The sequence below is a fragment of the Callorhinchus milii genome, unplaced genomic scaffold (assembly GCF_018977255.1).
Source record: "Callorhinchus milii isolate IMCB2004 unplaced genomic scaffold, IMCB_Cmil_1.0 Scaffold29, whole genome shotgun sequence".
NCBI classification, from domain to species: domain Eukaryota; kingdom Metazoa; phylum Chordata; class Chondrichthyes; order Chimaeriformes; family Callorhinchidae; genus Callorhinchus; species Callorhinchus milii.
In genome coordinates, this window is record NW_024704770.1 from 2804854 (window position 1) to 2823451 (window position 18598).

At 45.8% G+C, this 18598-nt stretch overlaps 1 protein-coding gene across 1 annotated transcript in view; it reads right to left on the reverse strand.

The window, feature by feature from the left end:
* Positions 1-2605: 2605 nt before the first annotated feature.
* smarca4a (SWI/SNF related, matrix associated, actin dependent regulator of chromatin, subfamily a, member 4a) overlaps positions 2606-18598 on the reverse strand; it is a 31754-nt gene continuing 15761 nt past the window's right edge. Inside the window, exons 15-36 of the mRNA XM_007907102.2 lie at positions 17645-17781; positions 17382-17532; positions 17049-17212; positions 16872-16938; positions 16376-16486; positions 15901-16143; positions 15487-15600; positions 14820-14927; positions 14441-14527; positions 13568-13614; positions 13141-13307; positions 12308-12471; positions 11713-11940; positions 10976-11020; positions 7736-7813; positions 7431-7649; positions 6509-6765; positions 5799-5907; positions 5441-5542; positions 4802-4931; positions 4088-4227; positions 2606-3434 (exon numbers count right to left, since the gene is read on the reverse strand). Of these exons, the coding sequence (XP_007905293.2) occupies positions 3402-3434; positions 4088-4227; positions 4802-4931; positions 5441-5542; positions 5799-5907; positions 6509-6765; positions 7431-7649; positions 7736-7813; positions 10976-11020; positions 11713-11940; positions 12308-12471; positions 13141-13307; positions 13568-13614; positions 14441-14527; positions 14820-14927; positions 15487-15600; positions 15901-16143; positions 16376-16486; positions 16872-16938; positions 17049-17212; positions 17382-17532; positions 17645-17781 (2901 nt within the window). The 3' untranslated portion in view covers positions 2606-3401. The remainder of the gene's footprint in view (positions 3435-4087; positions 4228-4801; positions 4932-5440; positions 5543-5798; positions 5908-6508; positions 6766-7430; positions 7650-7735; positions 7814-10975; positions 11021-11712; positions 11941-12307; positions 12472-13140; positions 13308-13567; positions 13615-14440; positions 14528-14819; positions 14928-15486; positions 15601-15900; positions 16144-16375; positions 16487-16871; positions 16939-17048; positions 17213-17381; positions 17533-17644; positions 17782-18598) is intronic.

Below are 18598 nucleotides of genomic sequence, written 5' to 3' on the forward strand. Positions count from 1 at the left end.
CCTTTTGATGGAAACCTATAGACAGATTGTTTGAGCTGGCCACATCTCCACAGCCAATGAACTATCAATCCACATACTCCCAAGGTTATGTACTTGATCTTTTGAGTGACATTATGGATCATACCATTCCAAGTCTTTCTGAGCCATCTTTGGGACTCACACCTCAGACCACATACCAAAAAAGGAGTTTTTCTATTTTTTTTCCTGCTTTTTCATCTACGTTCAATATAATAACCTTGCATTTGATATAGTGCCTTATCACATCTTCAAGACGTCTCAAAATGCTTCACAGAATATACCGTAAAGTGAATTGACTGTATATTTTTTGTGGATGAAACAAATGCAGTCTAAAGAACTAGAGGTACTCACTAGGAAATACTAATCCTCGAACTCTGATGTTTGGAAACAGACTGCAAGTGGTCATCATGATCGACACACAACAGGGGACTTTACCAGTAAGATTGCTGGCATGCGGGGATCAATGAAACGAAATGTGGGCGAGGCTGGTTTTGTGTTTGAACCCCTACATTTGCAGACATTACTGACACTCAAAGTGACACCTCGAGCCCCATTAAGAGAAGGAATTCTTTAAATTCTTTGCAGTCACAAGGGCTTGTGCTAGAAGTACACATAGACTCCCGTGGGAGGGCAAGGATGAATGTGGGAGGGACTTTTATGATTCAGCTTGATCAGGCCACTTTAAACCCTGCCCTCCTTCACACGTGGTTTAGGAGGAAATGTGTAGCGTGGGGCAGTCGGGGGGGGGGGAGGTGGGCGGTTTGCGGGGGGGTTGAGAAAGGGAGTGCGATTACTGAAGCAGCCTAGAGTTGCTTCAAAAGGCAACACAACTCAGCTGCCGACGGATAGGTTACCAGGGCCCCATTAACATCTCTGTAATGTTTAATGTTTAAAATTGGAGTTTAGATCAGCCATGAGCTAATATGATTGAATAGAACAGCGGAACAGCTCGAGGCGCTGAATGGCCTGTTCCTGTTCCTACAAACCATAGTGGACGGAACAAAAACAAAGTAAATTTTAAAGTTCACAAGCTCTTTTGGTCACTTAATTTTAAACTGGTGTGAGTATTTTAGTTTGAAACCCTGGGGTGCTGATACCACTCGAGGGAGTTTAGGACTTTGTCCCAACAGTGTCAGGGAAATATAATACCCCATCTTCTGTGGGATGAGGTATTTATCCCAAATTGATGTGAAATTCATCTGGGAGGGCCACTTTCCACAGCCCCACTGGTCACAATAAAGCTCCTTTTGAAAAACAATGAACAAGTTTCCTTCCTCCTCCCCACCCTCCGTGAGACATTTCAGACATACCTCGGAGCTGCTATGACGAAATAGCTTTGAGAAACTGAAATGTATTAATAATAATCTTGTTACATTGTCAAATAAAACAATAATAAACAGTGATCCTTGTATTTGATATAGCGCTTTTCATGTCTTCTAGACGTCTCAAAGCACTTCACCGAATACACTGTAAGGTGAATTGATGGTATATTTTGTGGGCGAAACGCAGCAACCAATTGCGCACAGCAGTGTCCCACAAACAGTCGTGGATCGAGTGACTAAATTATTATTATATTTTTCTCTTGAGGGATTATTAGCAGGCGTGTGGAGTAAGGAAACTTGCCCAAGGTTTCACCCTGCCAGGAATCGGCAGGTTTCCTTCCTCCTCCCCACCCCCCGTGAGACAGTTCAGACATACACTCGGAGCTGCTATGACGAAATAGCTTTGAGAAGCTGAAATGTATTATTAATAATAATCCTTGTATTTGATATAGCGCTTTTCACGTCTTCTAGACTTCACAAAGCGCTTCACAGAATACACTGTAAAGTGAATTGACTGTATATTTTGTGGGCGAAACGCGGCAGCCAATTCCACACAGCAGTGTCCCACAAGCAGTCGTGGACCGAGTGACCAAATTATTATTGTTATACTTTTCTCTTGAAGGATTATTATCAGGCATGTGGAATAAGGAAACTTGGCCAAGGTTTCACCCTGCTGGGAATTGAACTCCACAAATTTCCTTTTCAAAAAGTCTCCCCATTTCCAGGGGACTTTTCACAGTGCGGAATTTATCATAGCAATAACCACAGTACTGAGGTCTTGCTCTTCTGATAAATGCTTGCAGTTATTTCAGAACATTAAGATCTAGTGCTCTGATCAGGAATAACTGCAGCAGGAAACAGTGGCACCAGCCCCAAGTTGCTCTCAACCACTAATTTGTATTAGACAAAAGGGAAGACCCTTGATATTCAAAACAGCAACAACAACATTACATTTGTATGGTGCCTTTCATGTCGAGAGGACATGAAAAAAGTGACATTGAATATAAAGCACTCTAAGATGTTTCAACATTGAAGACGATTTATCAAATGCAAAGATTATTATTGTTGCCATATTCAACTCTAGCCACAAACATCCACTCACACATCCCAGCAATGCTGAAAACAGCGAGTGTTTGCTCATCACAGTCTGCCTCTATAGCTTATGGTCAACAATGCGCCTGCAGAATGCTGCCAGAATATTGGTTTAAATTCTATAATAGTTTAAGCAGCATTGATTTAATTTAGAGGCGATAATACACGTCAGACACAGTCAAGTATTTTATTCCATGGTAATCGTGAGCTTCAGTGATGGTACATGATTTTCCTGTGGGTGCAGAGAAGGGTGGGGGGCGGTTTGACCTGTTTAAAATACAGTACAGTAATGGAGTGAATTCCTACACACATGCTTACACAAGCCACACTACAATGAGGCAGGCACTGCGTGTGACTGACTGACTGGTTGCGCTCGCATGGAGAAAGGAAATATATATTTTTTAAAAAGTTCCCAAATTTCTAATTTCTTTGCCGAACTTTCTCAAGTCATAATGTTTGTACAGGATGATGCGCACTGGCTGTCCGTCCGGTCAAATGATGTATTTACGGGGCAAGTTAGTGTCAAAGTCACCCATTCAACGCTGACTGCTGTCCCCGTTCGGTTAATTTGATTAATTTAACAATTAACCTGATGGATATATATTACACAGTACGACAATCTCAGCAGGAACCAAAACTAGAATTAAATCACAACACACCTAAAGTTAGCAGCTGCGCCACTCAGCGCGGTCGGAATGAACGAATTCTGGTACAAAAATGGCAGCTCAGAAAAGACTTGTGCAGTTAATGCCACTGTGAACACTACCGGCTTCGACATCGGAGACACTAAGTCGTTAATCCTACATGCCTTCCTCTCTCTCCTGCTATAAATATGCAAGTTTACATGGTATGCTAAAAAAACGTACACTACATCGCTAGCTGACGGGCAGAACGCAACGCCGCTGGTTCACTCCTGCGCTTCAAGCAGAGCCAGCAGCATAGATCCACACCCAGGACAATCTCCCAACGTTAATCTTCTTCCGTCCCACTGCCCGAGCGATCCTGGAGGACAAAGCACACATAAAGATTCAATAAATAAATCACCTGGGATGGCAACGATTTGTTTTAAAGAAAAGCGTTTTGCTTCCTTCAGTTCATTTCTGTTCAGAAATCAAATTCTTTTTTTTCCTCTCAAGCCCTAAAATTTCGAGGCCTCTGCCTGCAACTCCTGGTGACTCCCAAGTCATGGGAGAATTCCAATTCCCAGCTCGGAAATTCATGAGATTCTGAATATGCTACAAGTTTCTCGCAGTACCTCTATAGGCTGACTGGAGTCTGTTGAAACCATTTGCCTCGCAAGCGAGAGGAACTGGGTTCGATTCCCGGGCAAAGCAAAACAAAACAGACTCCTTGGGCACAGGCCATGAATGTCAGTAACCCATAGATGTTTTCTCCCCAATGTTCACAGGGCAAGGAGTTGGCATCAGCTCACCACAATGAGCGATGAAAACTCAGCAAGTGCGCAGGCTACAGGGGATCTAGTCCTGTCAGCAATATGTCCAGATGATATGTCAGAGGTCGGGGGCGGTGGGGCAGTGTTGTTGCTTGTGATAGTGATGTGGATTTCCTCCCGAAAGAGTTGGAAGGTAGAGCGGTTTATGAGTCTTATAATATTTCATCATGACTCCACAATGTGCTCAGGTAGTGCCTCTCACCTCATCTACTTCGTCTTCTGTGTCGTCATCACTGACAATAGGCTTTGACTTGGAGATACGGCTCGACCTCTTGCGAGCTTTCACTCGATCTGATCCTTTCTCTTTCCTGCCCAGCCTGATCTTCACTTTCACTGAGCGAGCTGAATGAGTGAGAGGGAGAAAAAGAGAGAGGTTATGACGTGTGAGTATACAGTAACCAGCCTCCTAGTTCTGGCTTTTGACAGTATCTGGAAGGCTGTGATGCCCAGACATGAACCTTTTGTCAAAAGGGAATTTAAAAAAAAAATTTCCCTCTCATCTGACTCTTTTTCGGTGAATGGCAACAAAGATTAGCGGGCGCCGCCACAATATTTATCGCAGTGTCGGCAAAATGTTGGCTTAATTTCGCCCACAAAATATACAATCACTCCACTTTACAGTATATTCTGTGAAGCGATTTGCGACGTCTCGAAGGCATGAAAAAGCATTATATCAAATGCAAGGATTATTATTATTATTATGTGGGAGCCTGGGGGTGGGAGGACATCATAGCATAGGCTGATCCTGCACTTGACTGAGGCCTAAAGTTCCACTTGGTCTTAGCTTGGAAGTCCAAGTCCTACAAAATTGTAGATCACACAGAATTGTGGAAAAACCTTAAACTCAGTCTTAATTTGAAAGNTTTTTTTTACTACCATGGCAGTGAGTGAAACAGAACTCCCCCCAAAGTCTTACATTCAGATTCCGAGCCCTCTTCCTCCTCTTCCTCTCCTTCCTCACTGTCCTCTTCACTGTCCTCCTCTTTCTCAATTTTTTGCCTCACGCTGGTGAAGACAGACTGCAGCACAATCGAGTCTTCGTAGATCTGTTAAGAAACAAACAGAAAGTGTCAGTCACTGTCAATTGGTCTGTTGTTTCCCATCTCAATTAACAGACCTTTTCCAAAAAAAAGGACAAAATGTCAGATCCCCTCACTTAATCCCCTTAGCTTTAGGTCAGGAGGCACCCTGCCAACTACCATTCTCTGGATGAGATTACTTCAGACACAGCTGATGAAAGCCACATTTTTCATGTCCTCTGGGGAAAAAATGTATCTGGATGGAAAAGTAAGGAACTGAATATATTTCTGCATATTCCAAACTAGTAGAAAGCCATCTAGTGTGCATCATTTATGTATCTCGCACAAACAAGGAGCAGTGTAGCCAAACGGATGGAGGGAGTCATACAGAAACACAATGCTGTGTATTCACTGCTTTTCCATTGTGTGTGATTTGATGAATAGGGGCACAACATCATTTCTGTGATTAAATTGTTCTGCTAAACAGATGAACAGTCACTGTCAAATGGCACAAGAAACGGCATCGTGTTACTGACCAGAGATCCTTCCAGGTTGTAGGTCTGTGCGTTCTGGCACAGCAGCATCACATCCCTCTCCAAGTCATTCAGGCAGCGGTACTTGTGATTGCGGATCCTTTCCTACAGAGAAAACACTGTCAGTTGGATCATATAAACCCCTCTCTATCAAAGTCTCAGCTGCAGCACCTGTGCAGATGGGTGGATGTAGGGCAAAGCTTGCTTTCTGGGAGGTACGTAACTCTTTCAGAGACTCATTACTGCTGAGTGCACTGAAAGTCCTGACAAGGGCTCGAACCCACAACCTTCTGACTCAGTGTTACTAACTGAACGAAACTGAGCCAATATGGGTGAGCACAAGTGTAACAGAAATCAGTACCTTGATTTTTCGGAAGTCAACAGGTTTGCGGATGAGCTCGTAATATTCCGGCAGCTCCTTGCGAGATGGAAGCTGGATGAAGACTTCGCTTAGCTGTCGACCTGTATTGCTTTAAAACAGAACAAATTCTGTTTCACTCACTGAGGCACACAATAAAGGCACCTGAGGCACACAGTGGAGAACAAGTCAAGCTGATAGTGAGGCATAAAATAATAATCCTTGCATTTGATATAGCGCCTGATCACGTCTTCCGAGACGTCAAAAAAGCGCTTCACGGAATATACTGTAAAGTGAATTGACCGTATATTTTGTGGACGGCCAATTGAGCGCAGCAATGTCCCACAAACAGACGTGGATTGAGTAACCAATTATTTATTTAATTGGTGTTGAAGGAATTATTACCCCCGGAAAAGCAATCCGCCAATCGACTAACAACCAAGTTCCTACTTACTGCTAGGGAAACAAGAGACGTGTGGAGTAAAGAAACTTGCCTAACGTTTCGCCCTGCCTGCCCGGGATTTGAACCCCGGTCTTCTCACCTGCGAGGCGAGTGCTCTAACCACTTAAGCTACAGAATGCCGCAAAAATGAGGAGGACACCATCAGATGCCGGCAACCAACACAAAATATGGTAACACTGTGTTTAAGATGCAGATGAGGTGATGAATCTCACAAGAAAGAACTCCGTGTCCTGCATGGAACATCACTAACCTGTCCTTGTATTTGATCACTGCATCTACAGTCTTCTTCATCTTCTTGGTGAGATGGGGTGGGTTGGGCGACAGCTTCTCTGCGGGCGGCCGGCCTCGTTTCTTCTTCTTCTTCTCATCGTCGTCCTTCTCCCTGCTGCTGCGTGTGCTCGTGGTCGCCATGACCACCGGTGGGTCGACGTCTCGCTTACTACGCTTGCGGGCTTTCTTCTGACGGACTTCCTCTTCAATTTCCTCCAAATTGCCCTCTTCTATGGCCTGTACGAGAGAGCAATACAATGAAACCCATCCTTTCTGAGGCCTCGTTCAGATTGCGGAGGGTGTGAAGTGCAAGTTCATAGCTCTTTTTCTGTTGACCTGTATTTGCCCTCCTCTCCTGAAGCCACCGACTTCTGCTGGTGACGGAGCAAATGCAAGGAATCATTGCCACAATCACAGGAAAGAATCATTAGCCATAGAGAAAAAGTCTTTAACTTGAGAATCTTCTACCATCTCACTTCTTACATTTCACTCTTTTTTTTAAAATCATAAATGTGAATGTAAATTCACCCCTCTGGGACGAGCCTCCAGAAAGTCGCTTGAACAATCTTATCGAGACATAGTTTGGATGCAGAGATTTCTTGGATCGGGCTTTATAAGACCACAAGAGTATTTGGATCAAGAAGACCCTTTTTATCTCATTCTTCCAGAATCCCTACCCTGCCATCTTTAAATGATTGAATCCATCTATTGCTTAAGTGAGTTCAAAGTCCTGACTTCAACCACCCTTTCTGTCCCACCTGTTTATTCCCATTTACGTGTAGATATACTTCCTGGTTTCTGTCCCTACACTTGTCCTTGGTGCATCTGAAAGTAAAACTGCAAATTATTGTGTGTGTGGGAGCGCCTAGCATGGCTGCTTTCCCACGCACTCACACTCCTACCTTGAGCCATTGTTTCTCAGTTAGGGAGTCGCTGTAATCCACCTCCTTACGCTGCCGCGAGCCTCGGCCGAACATCTTCTCCTCTTCCTCCTCGCACGTCAGCCTCTCCACCTCGGCATCATCCTTCAGGATCCAGTTTGGAAGCTCGTCCTCCTCCATCAACCGAGGCTTTCGTTTGGGATTCCTTGCCTCCTCCCGGCGACGATCCAGATCCATCCTCTAAGCAAATCACACACCCGTTAACAACCATGTAATTCCCATCTATATGGCAATGCACAAGGTAATGTGCCACACTGGTTACTCACCATAAATAGCTCAAACTCCTCCTCACTTCTGGCTATCATCTGATTGACGGTCTCATCATCTGGGACCTCATCCTCCTCCTACAATGAGATGTTGGCAGATTAAAGGTTACATGAAGGAAGTAACAAGGCTTCGGTACAACTACAACAACAATTTATAAATATATAGTGGCCTTTACGCGGGGTCTCATCTCGGAGCGGTTGAGTTCCAGAGTTTTGAGGCGTAGTGGCTGAAAGCACGGCCACCAACGGTGGAACGGAAGGCACAAGGGACATGCAGGAGGCCAGACCCAGTCGAGTGGAGGCAGCGAGTTGTGGGTTGGGTGGTAAGCAGGTCGGAGAGGTAGGGAGGTGTGAGGGCATAAAGGGCTTTGAAAACGAGTGAGTGAGAGGATCTTAAAATCAATCTGTTCGGTAATTGGGAGCCAGTGGAGCCTGGCAAGGACTGGTGTGATGGGGATATGGAGTTTTGTGCAAGTGAGTATCCAGGCGGCGGAGTTTTAATTACATTTAATAATATAATAATAATAATATTGTCTATGGTGGAGCTAGGAAGACCAGCGAAGAGGTCAAGAATAGAACAAGATTTTTTTATATCCATTCATTTAAGATATGTTTAATTAATTGTATTAACAGGTCAAAAGGACTGTGAAAATTAGCTTTCTTACTAACGGAATGTGGCACAGGCTGGAACCACGGTGCCCGTTATCGCTCCTCTCTCTATAGTGCACTTTGCTAAGTGTTAATGTAACCTTGGGTACCAGCTAGACATGGAGAAAAGGTCTGCAAAACATCATGTGTTAGGCCTAGGAAGATAAGGAGTAGACTTGTAGACAAGACAATGGCGACTCACTTTATCAACACCGATCAGGCTGGCGCCAGGCCAATGAGTGATTAGGATGAGTACGTGCAGGACAAGTTGTGAACGGGAAGAAGGTATCTGGCTAGAGTCCAGAAAAGGGTATAAGTAGTGAAGAGAGAGAGAGAGAGAGATGTCAGTTGGGCCTGACTGGCAGGAGGGGAGCGAGGGAATTACACCAGCGAAACCAGGGCAAGCGCGTGACGACAGCCAAGAAATTTTCTTCCACTTTTGTTCTACATGGATTAACCAGTGGTATGCTCTTCTTTACACATTATTAAGCTCACTGTCTTATAATAAAATAATTATTGCACCATTTTGGATTGTCGGGTCATATTTCGAACTCTCGGAATTGGAAATCCCAACACAACTATAGCCAATTCCTCAAATAATATCCTCACAATGAGCAGCGTGCAGGAAGGACTGTGAAGACCACCAGAGGGAAGACTAGGGGAGGAGAGGGAGTAATCTGGAGGCACAGCTGATTTGTTACCTTCTCCCCAACTTCTGTGAGTAAAGCCATATCAGCAGCCATATCAGTATATTAATAATTTGATAGCTCACACAACATATTAAACAAACTCATTACACGGTGTGATTTCAAGATGGACTTGTGCAATTAAGTCTCCACACTACATGCTGGTAGCTGGTATACCTGGACACTGTTGTGGCAGGTTTCAGAATCTAAGCCAGCTCTGGGAAGGGATAGAAAACTCAATTTATAAGATGGATGTTGAGGCGTATACAACGCTCTGGCTCCCCCTGACTGCTTGGCACAAGGAGAGAATCAGATCTGATTCCTTGTCTTATCATCTAGAGTATAAGACAGACTGCTCTGGAGGCCAGAGAGAGAATATATACTCAAATAGCTCTCCCTTCCCAATCATTCACATGCCACAACAGCTGGTGAGAGCCAATGTAGCAGGCTGCAGAAACTGGAGGAGCTCCTCACTGACAGACCCCATTCACATCAAACCACTGTCAGTATGACTACACACAGAGCCCCCCTGGACACAGGAGCTTCAGATTCACATACAAAAACAGATTTTCTGAACACGCAGTTAGAAGGCGACTTAACTAAATGTATCCGAATGGAAGGGAAGCTGGACACGTCAAAGAATTAGTGAGCTAATATCTGGGAATGGTGAAACAGAGTGTTATAACTGAGGTGTGGGTAACAGAATGTAGTAACTGAAGTGTGTGCAATAGAGAGTGTTATAACTGAAGGTTATAACAGTTATATTTAGTAATAGAGACGGTTATAGACAAGTGGCTTACAGTGGGCACGGAATGTAATCAATAAATTGAATTTTAATTCCTCGATTCAAAATATATTATAATATAATAATCCTTGCATTTGATATAGCGCTTTTCACGTCTTCAAGATACCTCAAAGCGCTTCACAGAATACATAAGCTGACAACAAAGGCAACGTTTTATTTTCTGAACTCTATCTTGTTCATTATTCCCTGTTATTTCCTCTTCCATCCCCTACTTATAATAATAATAATAATCCTTGCATTTGATATAGCGCTTTTCACGTCGGGAGGACGTCCCAAAGCGCATCACAGAACACACTGTAAAGTGAATTGACTGTATATTTGTGGGCGAACGCAGCAGCCAATTGCGCACAGCAATGTCCCACAAACAGTCGTAGATTGAAAATGACCAATTTATTATTGTTTTTGGTTTTGGAGGGATTATTATTAGGCTCTGTGTGGAGTAAGGAAACTTGCCCAAGTTTTCGCCCTCTGCCTGGAATTGAACTCAGGTCTCTCGCTTGCAAAGCGAGTGCTCTAACTACTGAGCTACAGGACTCCACAATACTTAACAACCCATTTGTCAGAGGCAGGACAGGACGCTGACCCATATGCCTCCTTTCTGCTGGATTCCAATTTTTGAGACCTGGCAAAGGGCAACCTAGAGAGAAGCAGGCTGGAAGCGACCAGCCCATGGCCTGATACAGGAGCACAACTCCATTAAAAATCTCAGAGATCTGTCACTGTCAATGGTGACCATTGATAAATGACCTTCGTGACTTCCTCCTCAAGAGCCACCTCGTCTAATCCCACTCTCCCGTTCATTTCACATACCCCAAACCTTCCTCTTTTCCAGCATATATTCAAGGTATATCCCATGTCACCACCATTTGTCTCCCCTCTCCGGGGGGATTTTACCCAGTGAGAACCTAACCCTATAAATCAACAGAACAGACACCCTGTGTTGGCATGAAACAGCACCAACAGAAAATAATGCCACCGCTCCCATCTCTGCACACAAATAGCAGACACTGTCCTAATCGCGTTTATCATCTCAAAGGAACAGGGTTGTGTTGGGATACAGGCGAGAGTTTAAAGAAAATAAGTAGAAAGGATTGTACTTACTGTGTGTCCATCAGATCCTTTCACCTCTGCGCTCACGACTTCACACTGCATTTATTGCAAAAAAAATTCAATCACGTTATTTCTTTATCTGTTCAGATCATTAATCATTACATGTGAAGAACTGTCGGTTAGAACCTATCATAGCGTATAGACCACTGGGTAAAATCACCCGGGGAGAGGGGAGACAAATGGTGGTGACATTTCCAAATTCCTCATTGAAACAAAAGTTCCCAACTCTCGTGGTATCACTGATTAAAACACAGACAGGAATCACAAATGCAAATGTGAGTGAAGCTTATTATAATAATAATATTCCTTCCATTTGATACAGCGCCTTATCACATCTTCGAGTGGTCTCAAAACGCTTCAGAGTGTACTGTAAAGTGAATTGACCGTATAGTCTATGGGTGAATCGTGGCAGCCAATTGTGCACAACACTGTCCCACAAACAGTCATGGATTGAGTGACCAAATTACTATTACTATTTGTTTTAAGGGATTATTACCCCTGGAAAAGTGATCTGCCAATTGACTAACAACCGGGTTCCTATTTACTGCTAGGTCAACAGAGGCGTGGGGAGTAAGGAAACTTGGCCAACGTTTTGCCCTGCCGTAAATCAAACCCAGGTCCTCTCACTTCCAAGGCCAGTGCTATGACCAATGAGCTACAGGACTGTCCGGGGGGAGGGGAATGTGCTGTCTAGAGGCTGCTATCTGTGGACTTGTATTCACACTCACCTCATCCTGTTCCTCATGCTCCAGGATGGCCTGCAGGAATGCCCGGCGCTCGTGGCTGGAGGACTTCTGATCAAACATTCCAGCTTGGATGACCTTCTGATCCACGTTCAGCTTGTATTTGGCTGCTGCCAGGATCTTCTCTTCCACGCTGTTCACTGTGCACAGCCGCAGCACACGCACCTCATTCAGCTGTCCGATTCGATGTGCCCGGTCCTGGGCCTGCAAGTCCTGAACAGGGAAACGCACCCACTTACAACCAAAGCAACTGCCGTGTGCCTCTCTCTCCCCTCCCATGATATCCTTCTTACTAGAGGCACCTGCTCCAGCTTAAGTCACAGCCCAAAACGAGGTGCCTCATCCTCTCCTCAGCAATAAAGATTGGGCTGAACATCAACATCAAAGATTAGCCATACATAGCCAGTAACAGTGCCTAAGATGTGGTCTTACCTAGAGGACAGCCAGCACTAGGGAAGGATGATACACTACCCCAATATAAACTTACTCTTCTATAAACTTAGAATCATTTCCCCAATATCATGTGTACCAACGACTTATCTCCCACCATCCTATCCCCAGAGAAACGCCCTGTACCAACCTGGTGTGGGTTCCAGTCGCTGTCAAAAATGACCACAGTGTCTGCAGCCTGTAGATTGAGCCCCAGCCCCCCAGCGCGGGTACTCAGCAGGAAGATGAAATAATGGGAACCAGGCTCGTTGAAAGTTTTCAGCAGCATCCCCCGATCTTCAGACTTTGTGGTTCCTGGAAGAGGAGGTGAACCAGTTATTCCGCAAAGTGACTGCGCCTTTGGCCATCCTCCTACCCCTATCTTCTCTGCCCTCCAATCCCCTCTGATCCCAACCCTCAGCTCGTTTCCAAATCCCTCACTGTTCAGCACTTTGGGACGTCCTCCTGACGTGAAAGGCGCTGCATAAATGTCATTTGTTACCGTAGACTGGGGATGAAGCATTTGGGCACCTCATTACAGAAAGTTCATCTCAGCCAGGGAGACGGAACGGCAGGGATGCAGCAGAAAGAGCGGGAGATAAGATTCGAACAGATAGCCCCAATACAAAAGCTGTCACCAGCGCAGACACGACGGACCTCTTTGCTGTGCTGGAAACCGAGGACTATTCAGAGAGGCAGCACCACCCAGTGGTGGCGCGATTCAAGACATAAAATTAAAACCATATCCGACACCTCTCGCCAAGAATTCCTCAGCCCCTCACCACCCAGCCCAGATCAAAGTACAGCACCACCGACCGGAAGGTGCTGCGTGGAAAGCCAGGTGGGAGGGGAAGTAGAAAGTGACGAATCCACAACTTTTCTGATAGCTTCAATATATCAGTGACTTTAAGTGCTCCGGGACGTTACCCCGCGTGAAGGGCCCTAGCGTATAAATGCAAGTTGTTATTGTTGGTGTTGACTTACCGTCTAGCCGGAGATATTTAAAGCTACGATACGCAAAGTAATCTTCCATGATGGTCATGAGGGAGGTCATCTGACAGAAGAGAAGCACCTTGTGATTTGTGGCCCGCAGTTTGGGGAGGATCCGATCCAGCAGCTCAAACTTCCCTGACGCTCGGTAAAGGTCCGCTCTGTACAAGCGAGGAACACACAGGTCAGTGACGTCGCCTGGGCTCACACTCGCTATAATTCTGTAATAATACTCGATATAGCGCCTTATCACATCTTCAAGACATCTCAAAGCTCTTCACAGAATAGACCGTAGAGTGAATTGACTGTGTTTTGCAGGCGCAATTTCTGCACAATTTCTAGTTGATTCATTCCCTTCAATCCCAGATCTATCCAACTCTCATTTTCATTCATCACGTAATGCACGCAGACTGTAACTCACCCTTGCACAATTCCTCCAGTAAACCCCAAATGTTCTGAAAAGGATTCCTGATTAAGGGAGAGAACAAAATAGATATAAACACACGTGGACTGTAGACATCAGAATATCTGGCGTTAGTCTGCTTTAATACCCATCAGTAAAAAGATTTACTGATAATCTGTGTGTAGAAATCTACCTCCACTCTTTCTTGTCTCTGAAAAGTGTATCATTTGCTGTCTGCAGGAGGCATTTGAGATCAGGATTCTGCATTAAAATATGACTTAAAAATAAATTGGACTTAAATGAGAGTGAACTCAACATACAGTACAACCTGTATTATAACACAGATTTGCTTCTGAGGCATATGTTCCCTGGACCCTAAACCAGAACTGAAGAATGGCCAACTTTCCCATTATCCTTTGGAACTCCATCCCACACTCCCTTCGCCTCACTCCCCCCTTGCCCACTTCAAGGCACGTCTCAAGACCCAGCTCTTCGACCGTGCCTTCGGCCACCCTCCCACCTCCTTGATCCCAGCCCCCCCCCCCCAGCTCCGTTCCAAATGCCTGACTGTCCAGCACCTCGAGACGTCCCCCTGAAGTGAAAGGCGCTGTGTAAGTGTCATTTTGTATTGTATTGTATTGGTTGTCAGGTAGGAGACATCATTTCCTTGATAATGCAGAGGGGGGTGGCTGAGAATTGTGCCCCATTATAATGCGGGTTAGTATTTTATGGACCCACACCTACCATGTTTAAAGTGGTGATTACTGTATTGCCTGGTTTATGTACAAACGACCTTCAATCATCAACAACAACGAATCACATTTGTATGGCACCTTTCACGTCAGGAGAATAGAGTTCCACTGGCCTGTTACCCAGCATCCTGACACGTACCTCAATGTGCTGGAACATATAGGGGTGATTACAAATCTTTCTCAGCTGCATAATAGTATTCATTAAAGTCTTGGTGCCTCCTTTGCCCTGCACAGAGACGAGAGAAAGAATGAACACTGAAAGCGATTATTACATGCAGCAGTTAATTGCTGGACACAAAATAAACAGCACCCCGCACACGGACGGCACACCACATACTGGGGAACTTCTTCAAAGCAAAGTGCGCTTGGATATCAAGAGATTAGGAGAAACTCCCTGTTCTTCCTCCAAAAATGCCGTGGTATCTCTTAACCTCCCCTCCTCCTGAAGCAGATGGGAGCTGAGCTTAACAATTGGTATGAGGCGTACAGTATATAGAATAGCTGAAGAGCTTCCACACCTTTTTGTCCTTCTCTGAGCCGTCCGTCAGCAGCACCCCCTTGGCCTGCATGTGCCGGTACAGTACTCTCTGCAGCGCCGACATGTCACACTTAATCACATACTCCACCTGCGAGAGAAGCGAAAGAGTCAGACAGACCTGAACCATGCCATGCCTCCCTGCACTTCCCCATCCCCAACATGCGCACCAATGTCACACTGGAGTCCTGCAGCTCAGTGGTTAGAGCACTCGCCTCGCAAGCGAGAGACCTTGGTTCGATTCCCGGCAAGGCGAAGCGTTGGGCAAGTTTCCTTACTCCATACGCCTCTGGTTACCTAGCAGTAAGTAGGAACCCAGTTGTTCGTTGATTGGCAGATGGCTTTTCCAGGGGTTATAATCCCTTCAAAAAGAATAATAATAATTATTCAATTATTCATGGTCACTCAATCCACGAATGTTTGTGGGACGCTGCGGTGTGCAATTGTCTGACGCGTTTTGCCCACAAAATATACAGTCAATTCACTTTAGTCTATTCTGTAAACGCTTTGAGAGTCGAGAAGACGTGAAAAGCGCTATATCAAATGCAAGGATTATTATGTTATATTATTATTTTAATGTTTAACAGGGATCCCGACGCATAAGATGCGGTTTTACTTGTTTGCGTGGATGTGGCTTCAGGTTTTCCTACCTTTTCAGGCAGTTGAGCTTCCACTTCCTTTTTCAATCGCCTCAGCAGGAAGGGACGGAGCACCTTGTGCAGACGGCGAATGATGAGTATCGTCTCCTCCTCATTCAGGTCCACCTGCACCAACAACAATAACAACAACAATAACTTGCAGTTACATAGCGCCTCTCATTACAGAGTATTGCCCCAGAGCAGCACAGAGAGAGACACACATTGTGAGTCACAGAGAGAGCGAGAGAGAGAGTGCAAGTCCCAGAGAGCTGTCAGAGAGAGTGTGTGCATCACAGAGAGCAGTGTCAGCAAGAGAGAGAGAGAGAGAGAGAGGGAGGGGGTGGGTTGCAGTGTTATGTGCATCCCGAGTACCAGTCTTGTACCAGACCCCCACAACACCAGCTCCCTCCACTGCCCCCCGCATACCTTCTCCCCCGTCATGGCGAAAGGGGCATTAAACCATTGCTCGAAGGTGCTGCAGCTCTTGAAGATGGTGGGCAGCAGGAAGTTGAGTAGAGCCCAGAGCTCCGGCAGCTTGTTCTGTAGGGGCGTTCCGGTCAGCAGCAGTCGTCGCGGAGCCACGTAGTGCGTGTTCAGTACCTGGGTTAGCTTACAGTGGTGGTTCTTCATCCGATGTCCCTCATCCACAATCATGTATTTCCATCGGATCTGGAAAAAGCCACAGCATCACATCAGCGATCAACAGTCTCAGTTTGGAAACTGTTTCTCTGCAACTGTTTCTCTTAGAGAGAGTGCTCTTACCATCGTGCGGTTAGAACGGGATTTCATTAAACAGCACAGGGTCAGCACGACAGACAAGCAAAACAATCCACAAAATATGAATTAAAAAATAAACGGGGTATCAAACAGGGCAATTAATTGTACCAGCTCCGAGACCAACCTTGGCCAGGACGTGCTTGTCTTTAATGATGTACTCGTACGTTGTCAGCAGCACGTTAAATTTCCCGCTGCGAAGCTGAGGAACAAAAGCTCGCCTTGCAGCCGGTGAGCCCTGAGACCAGAAGCACAGAAACCGTCACTCACTGGGTATCCATCGCATCACACAACATTGTTCCCGCTATAGGGCCTTCAGGCCTCTCTGCCCCCACCCTTTGGGACTCCATCCCACATTCCCTTCGCCTCGCTCGCTACTTTGCCTCCTTCAAGGCATGTCGCAAGTCCTCGCCTTTGGCCACCCTCTATGCTCACTGATCCCAACCCCCCCACCCCCAAGCTCGGGTCCAAATCCCTGACCCTACAGCGCCTTGGGACGTTCTCCCAACATGAAAGGCGCTGTGTAAATTTTGTATTGTATAAGATACACAGTATTGTACAGTAAACCCCTATAAAGCTAACTTGTAGAGTGAGTGCTCGAGCTACACACTCTATATAATTACCTTGTATGAGATCCTGACCACAGATGGTGCCCATTTGTCAAACTCATAGGCCCAGTTTGACAGAGTCCTGTGAATACAATGTGAGTGTCAGTGCAGGTCAGTGCTGGAGACAGTGGGAGCCATGGCTGTTACGCAGGGCGAGAGTCAGGGTTAGGGGTGAGTGTGGCATGTACTCACGAGAGGGGGACGATAATGAGGAAGGGCCCGTTAATGCGTTTGTGCTCCATGAGGTAAGTGATCAAGGCGATGGTCTGAATGGTTTTCCCCAGACCCATCTCGTCAGCGAGGATTCCATTCAGGTTATTGTTGTACAGGGACACCAGCCACTCCAGACCCTTCACCTGCACAGCAAGCAGAGACGCAAAGAGATAATACCCCACGTCCGAGAGGTGAAAAAAAAAAGTTCCATATACCCTGAGCAGAGCCACAGAAAGGTGCCAGATATGCAAAGACGCAGACACACAGAAATGCAGATAGTGCACAGTAACAGATCAGTGACAGAAGTTTTACCTGATACTGTTTGAGCAGCCCATTGATGAGCAGTGTGGATTGGATGTCGACTCTCTCTGTGACTGCGTGAGCCACGGCGTAGTAGGACTGGAGCCCGCGGATACTAGAGTTGGCAGCGCTGTATTCATCATCCACGTCCTGCTTTGCGTTCCTGCAAGTTGATGTTATTCACATTATAGAATGTGTGAGAATACTTTTGGTCTCTATAGATCTTTCTGCCAGAGTGTGGCTTGTCTCACACACACACAGTCACACGCACTCACTCGATGATCTGTCTGGCGTCCATCTCCGAGACGTCCTCGCTGTCTGGGTCCTGGATTTTCTTCTTCTCCTCGGGGGCCGGAGGTGAGGGTGGGGGGGGCGGTGGCGGTGGGGGCGGGGGTGGCTGCTCCTCCTCCTCCTGGGCAAAGAGCACAAACAAGAAGCGTTTCATCACCTGCGTCCCGCACCTCAGTGTTGCCAGAGCCAAGCAGCGTCACATGGACATCACTGGCTTGATACTGTCGACCATCCCAGCGAAGGAGCCCATTTATACTGCCTCATCCATCAAAAAACTAACACTGCTCCTCCAGCAGGGACAACAGTTAACATTCATGGAAAAGAAATGTCCCAACAACAACAACTTGCATTTATATAGCGCCCAGCCACCTTCACCTTCACCCATGTTACATTCATTGCAATCCTGACTGCAATTTTAGAGCCACAACGGATGTGATTCAACAACAAATTATGTTTGTATAGCGCCTTTCACGTCAGGAGGACGTCCCAAGGCGCTGGATTCCCCATGATTGTGTGGCAGCATTGTTCGGTTAGCTGGTTATATTGTCAATGCACACCCTGTGTCCAAGCCTTTCTGAGCTGTGTTTCGTTATCAAAACATTTGTGAGAAACATGAATGCTTTTGTTGGGTTTGTGTGGCTGGGAAGAGACAGGTGGTCTAATTGGCTGCCGCGTTTCGCCCACAAAATATACAGTCAATTTACTTTACTGTATATTCTGTGAAGCGCTTTGAGACGTCTCGAAGACGTGATAAGGCGCTGTATTAAATGCAAGGATTATTATCATATATTATACTTTTTTCTCATTTATTTGTAACTACTATCTACTGTGAACTATTAACAGCTGGAGGGAATGATCCAGGAGTTTCAGTGCTGGGGCCGAGGGCAGGAGGAGCTAACCCCAGCCTCGAACCACAGCACAGAAGCAGGTGGTGCATT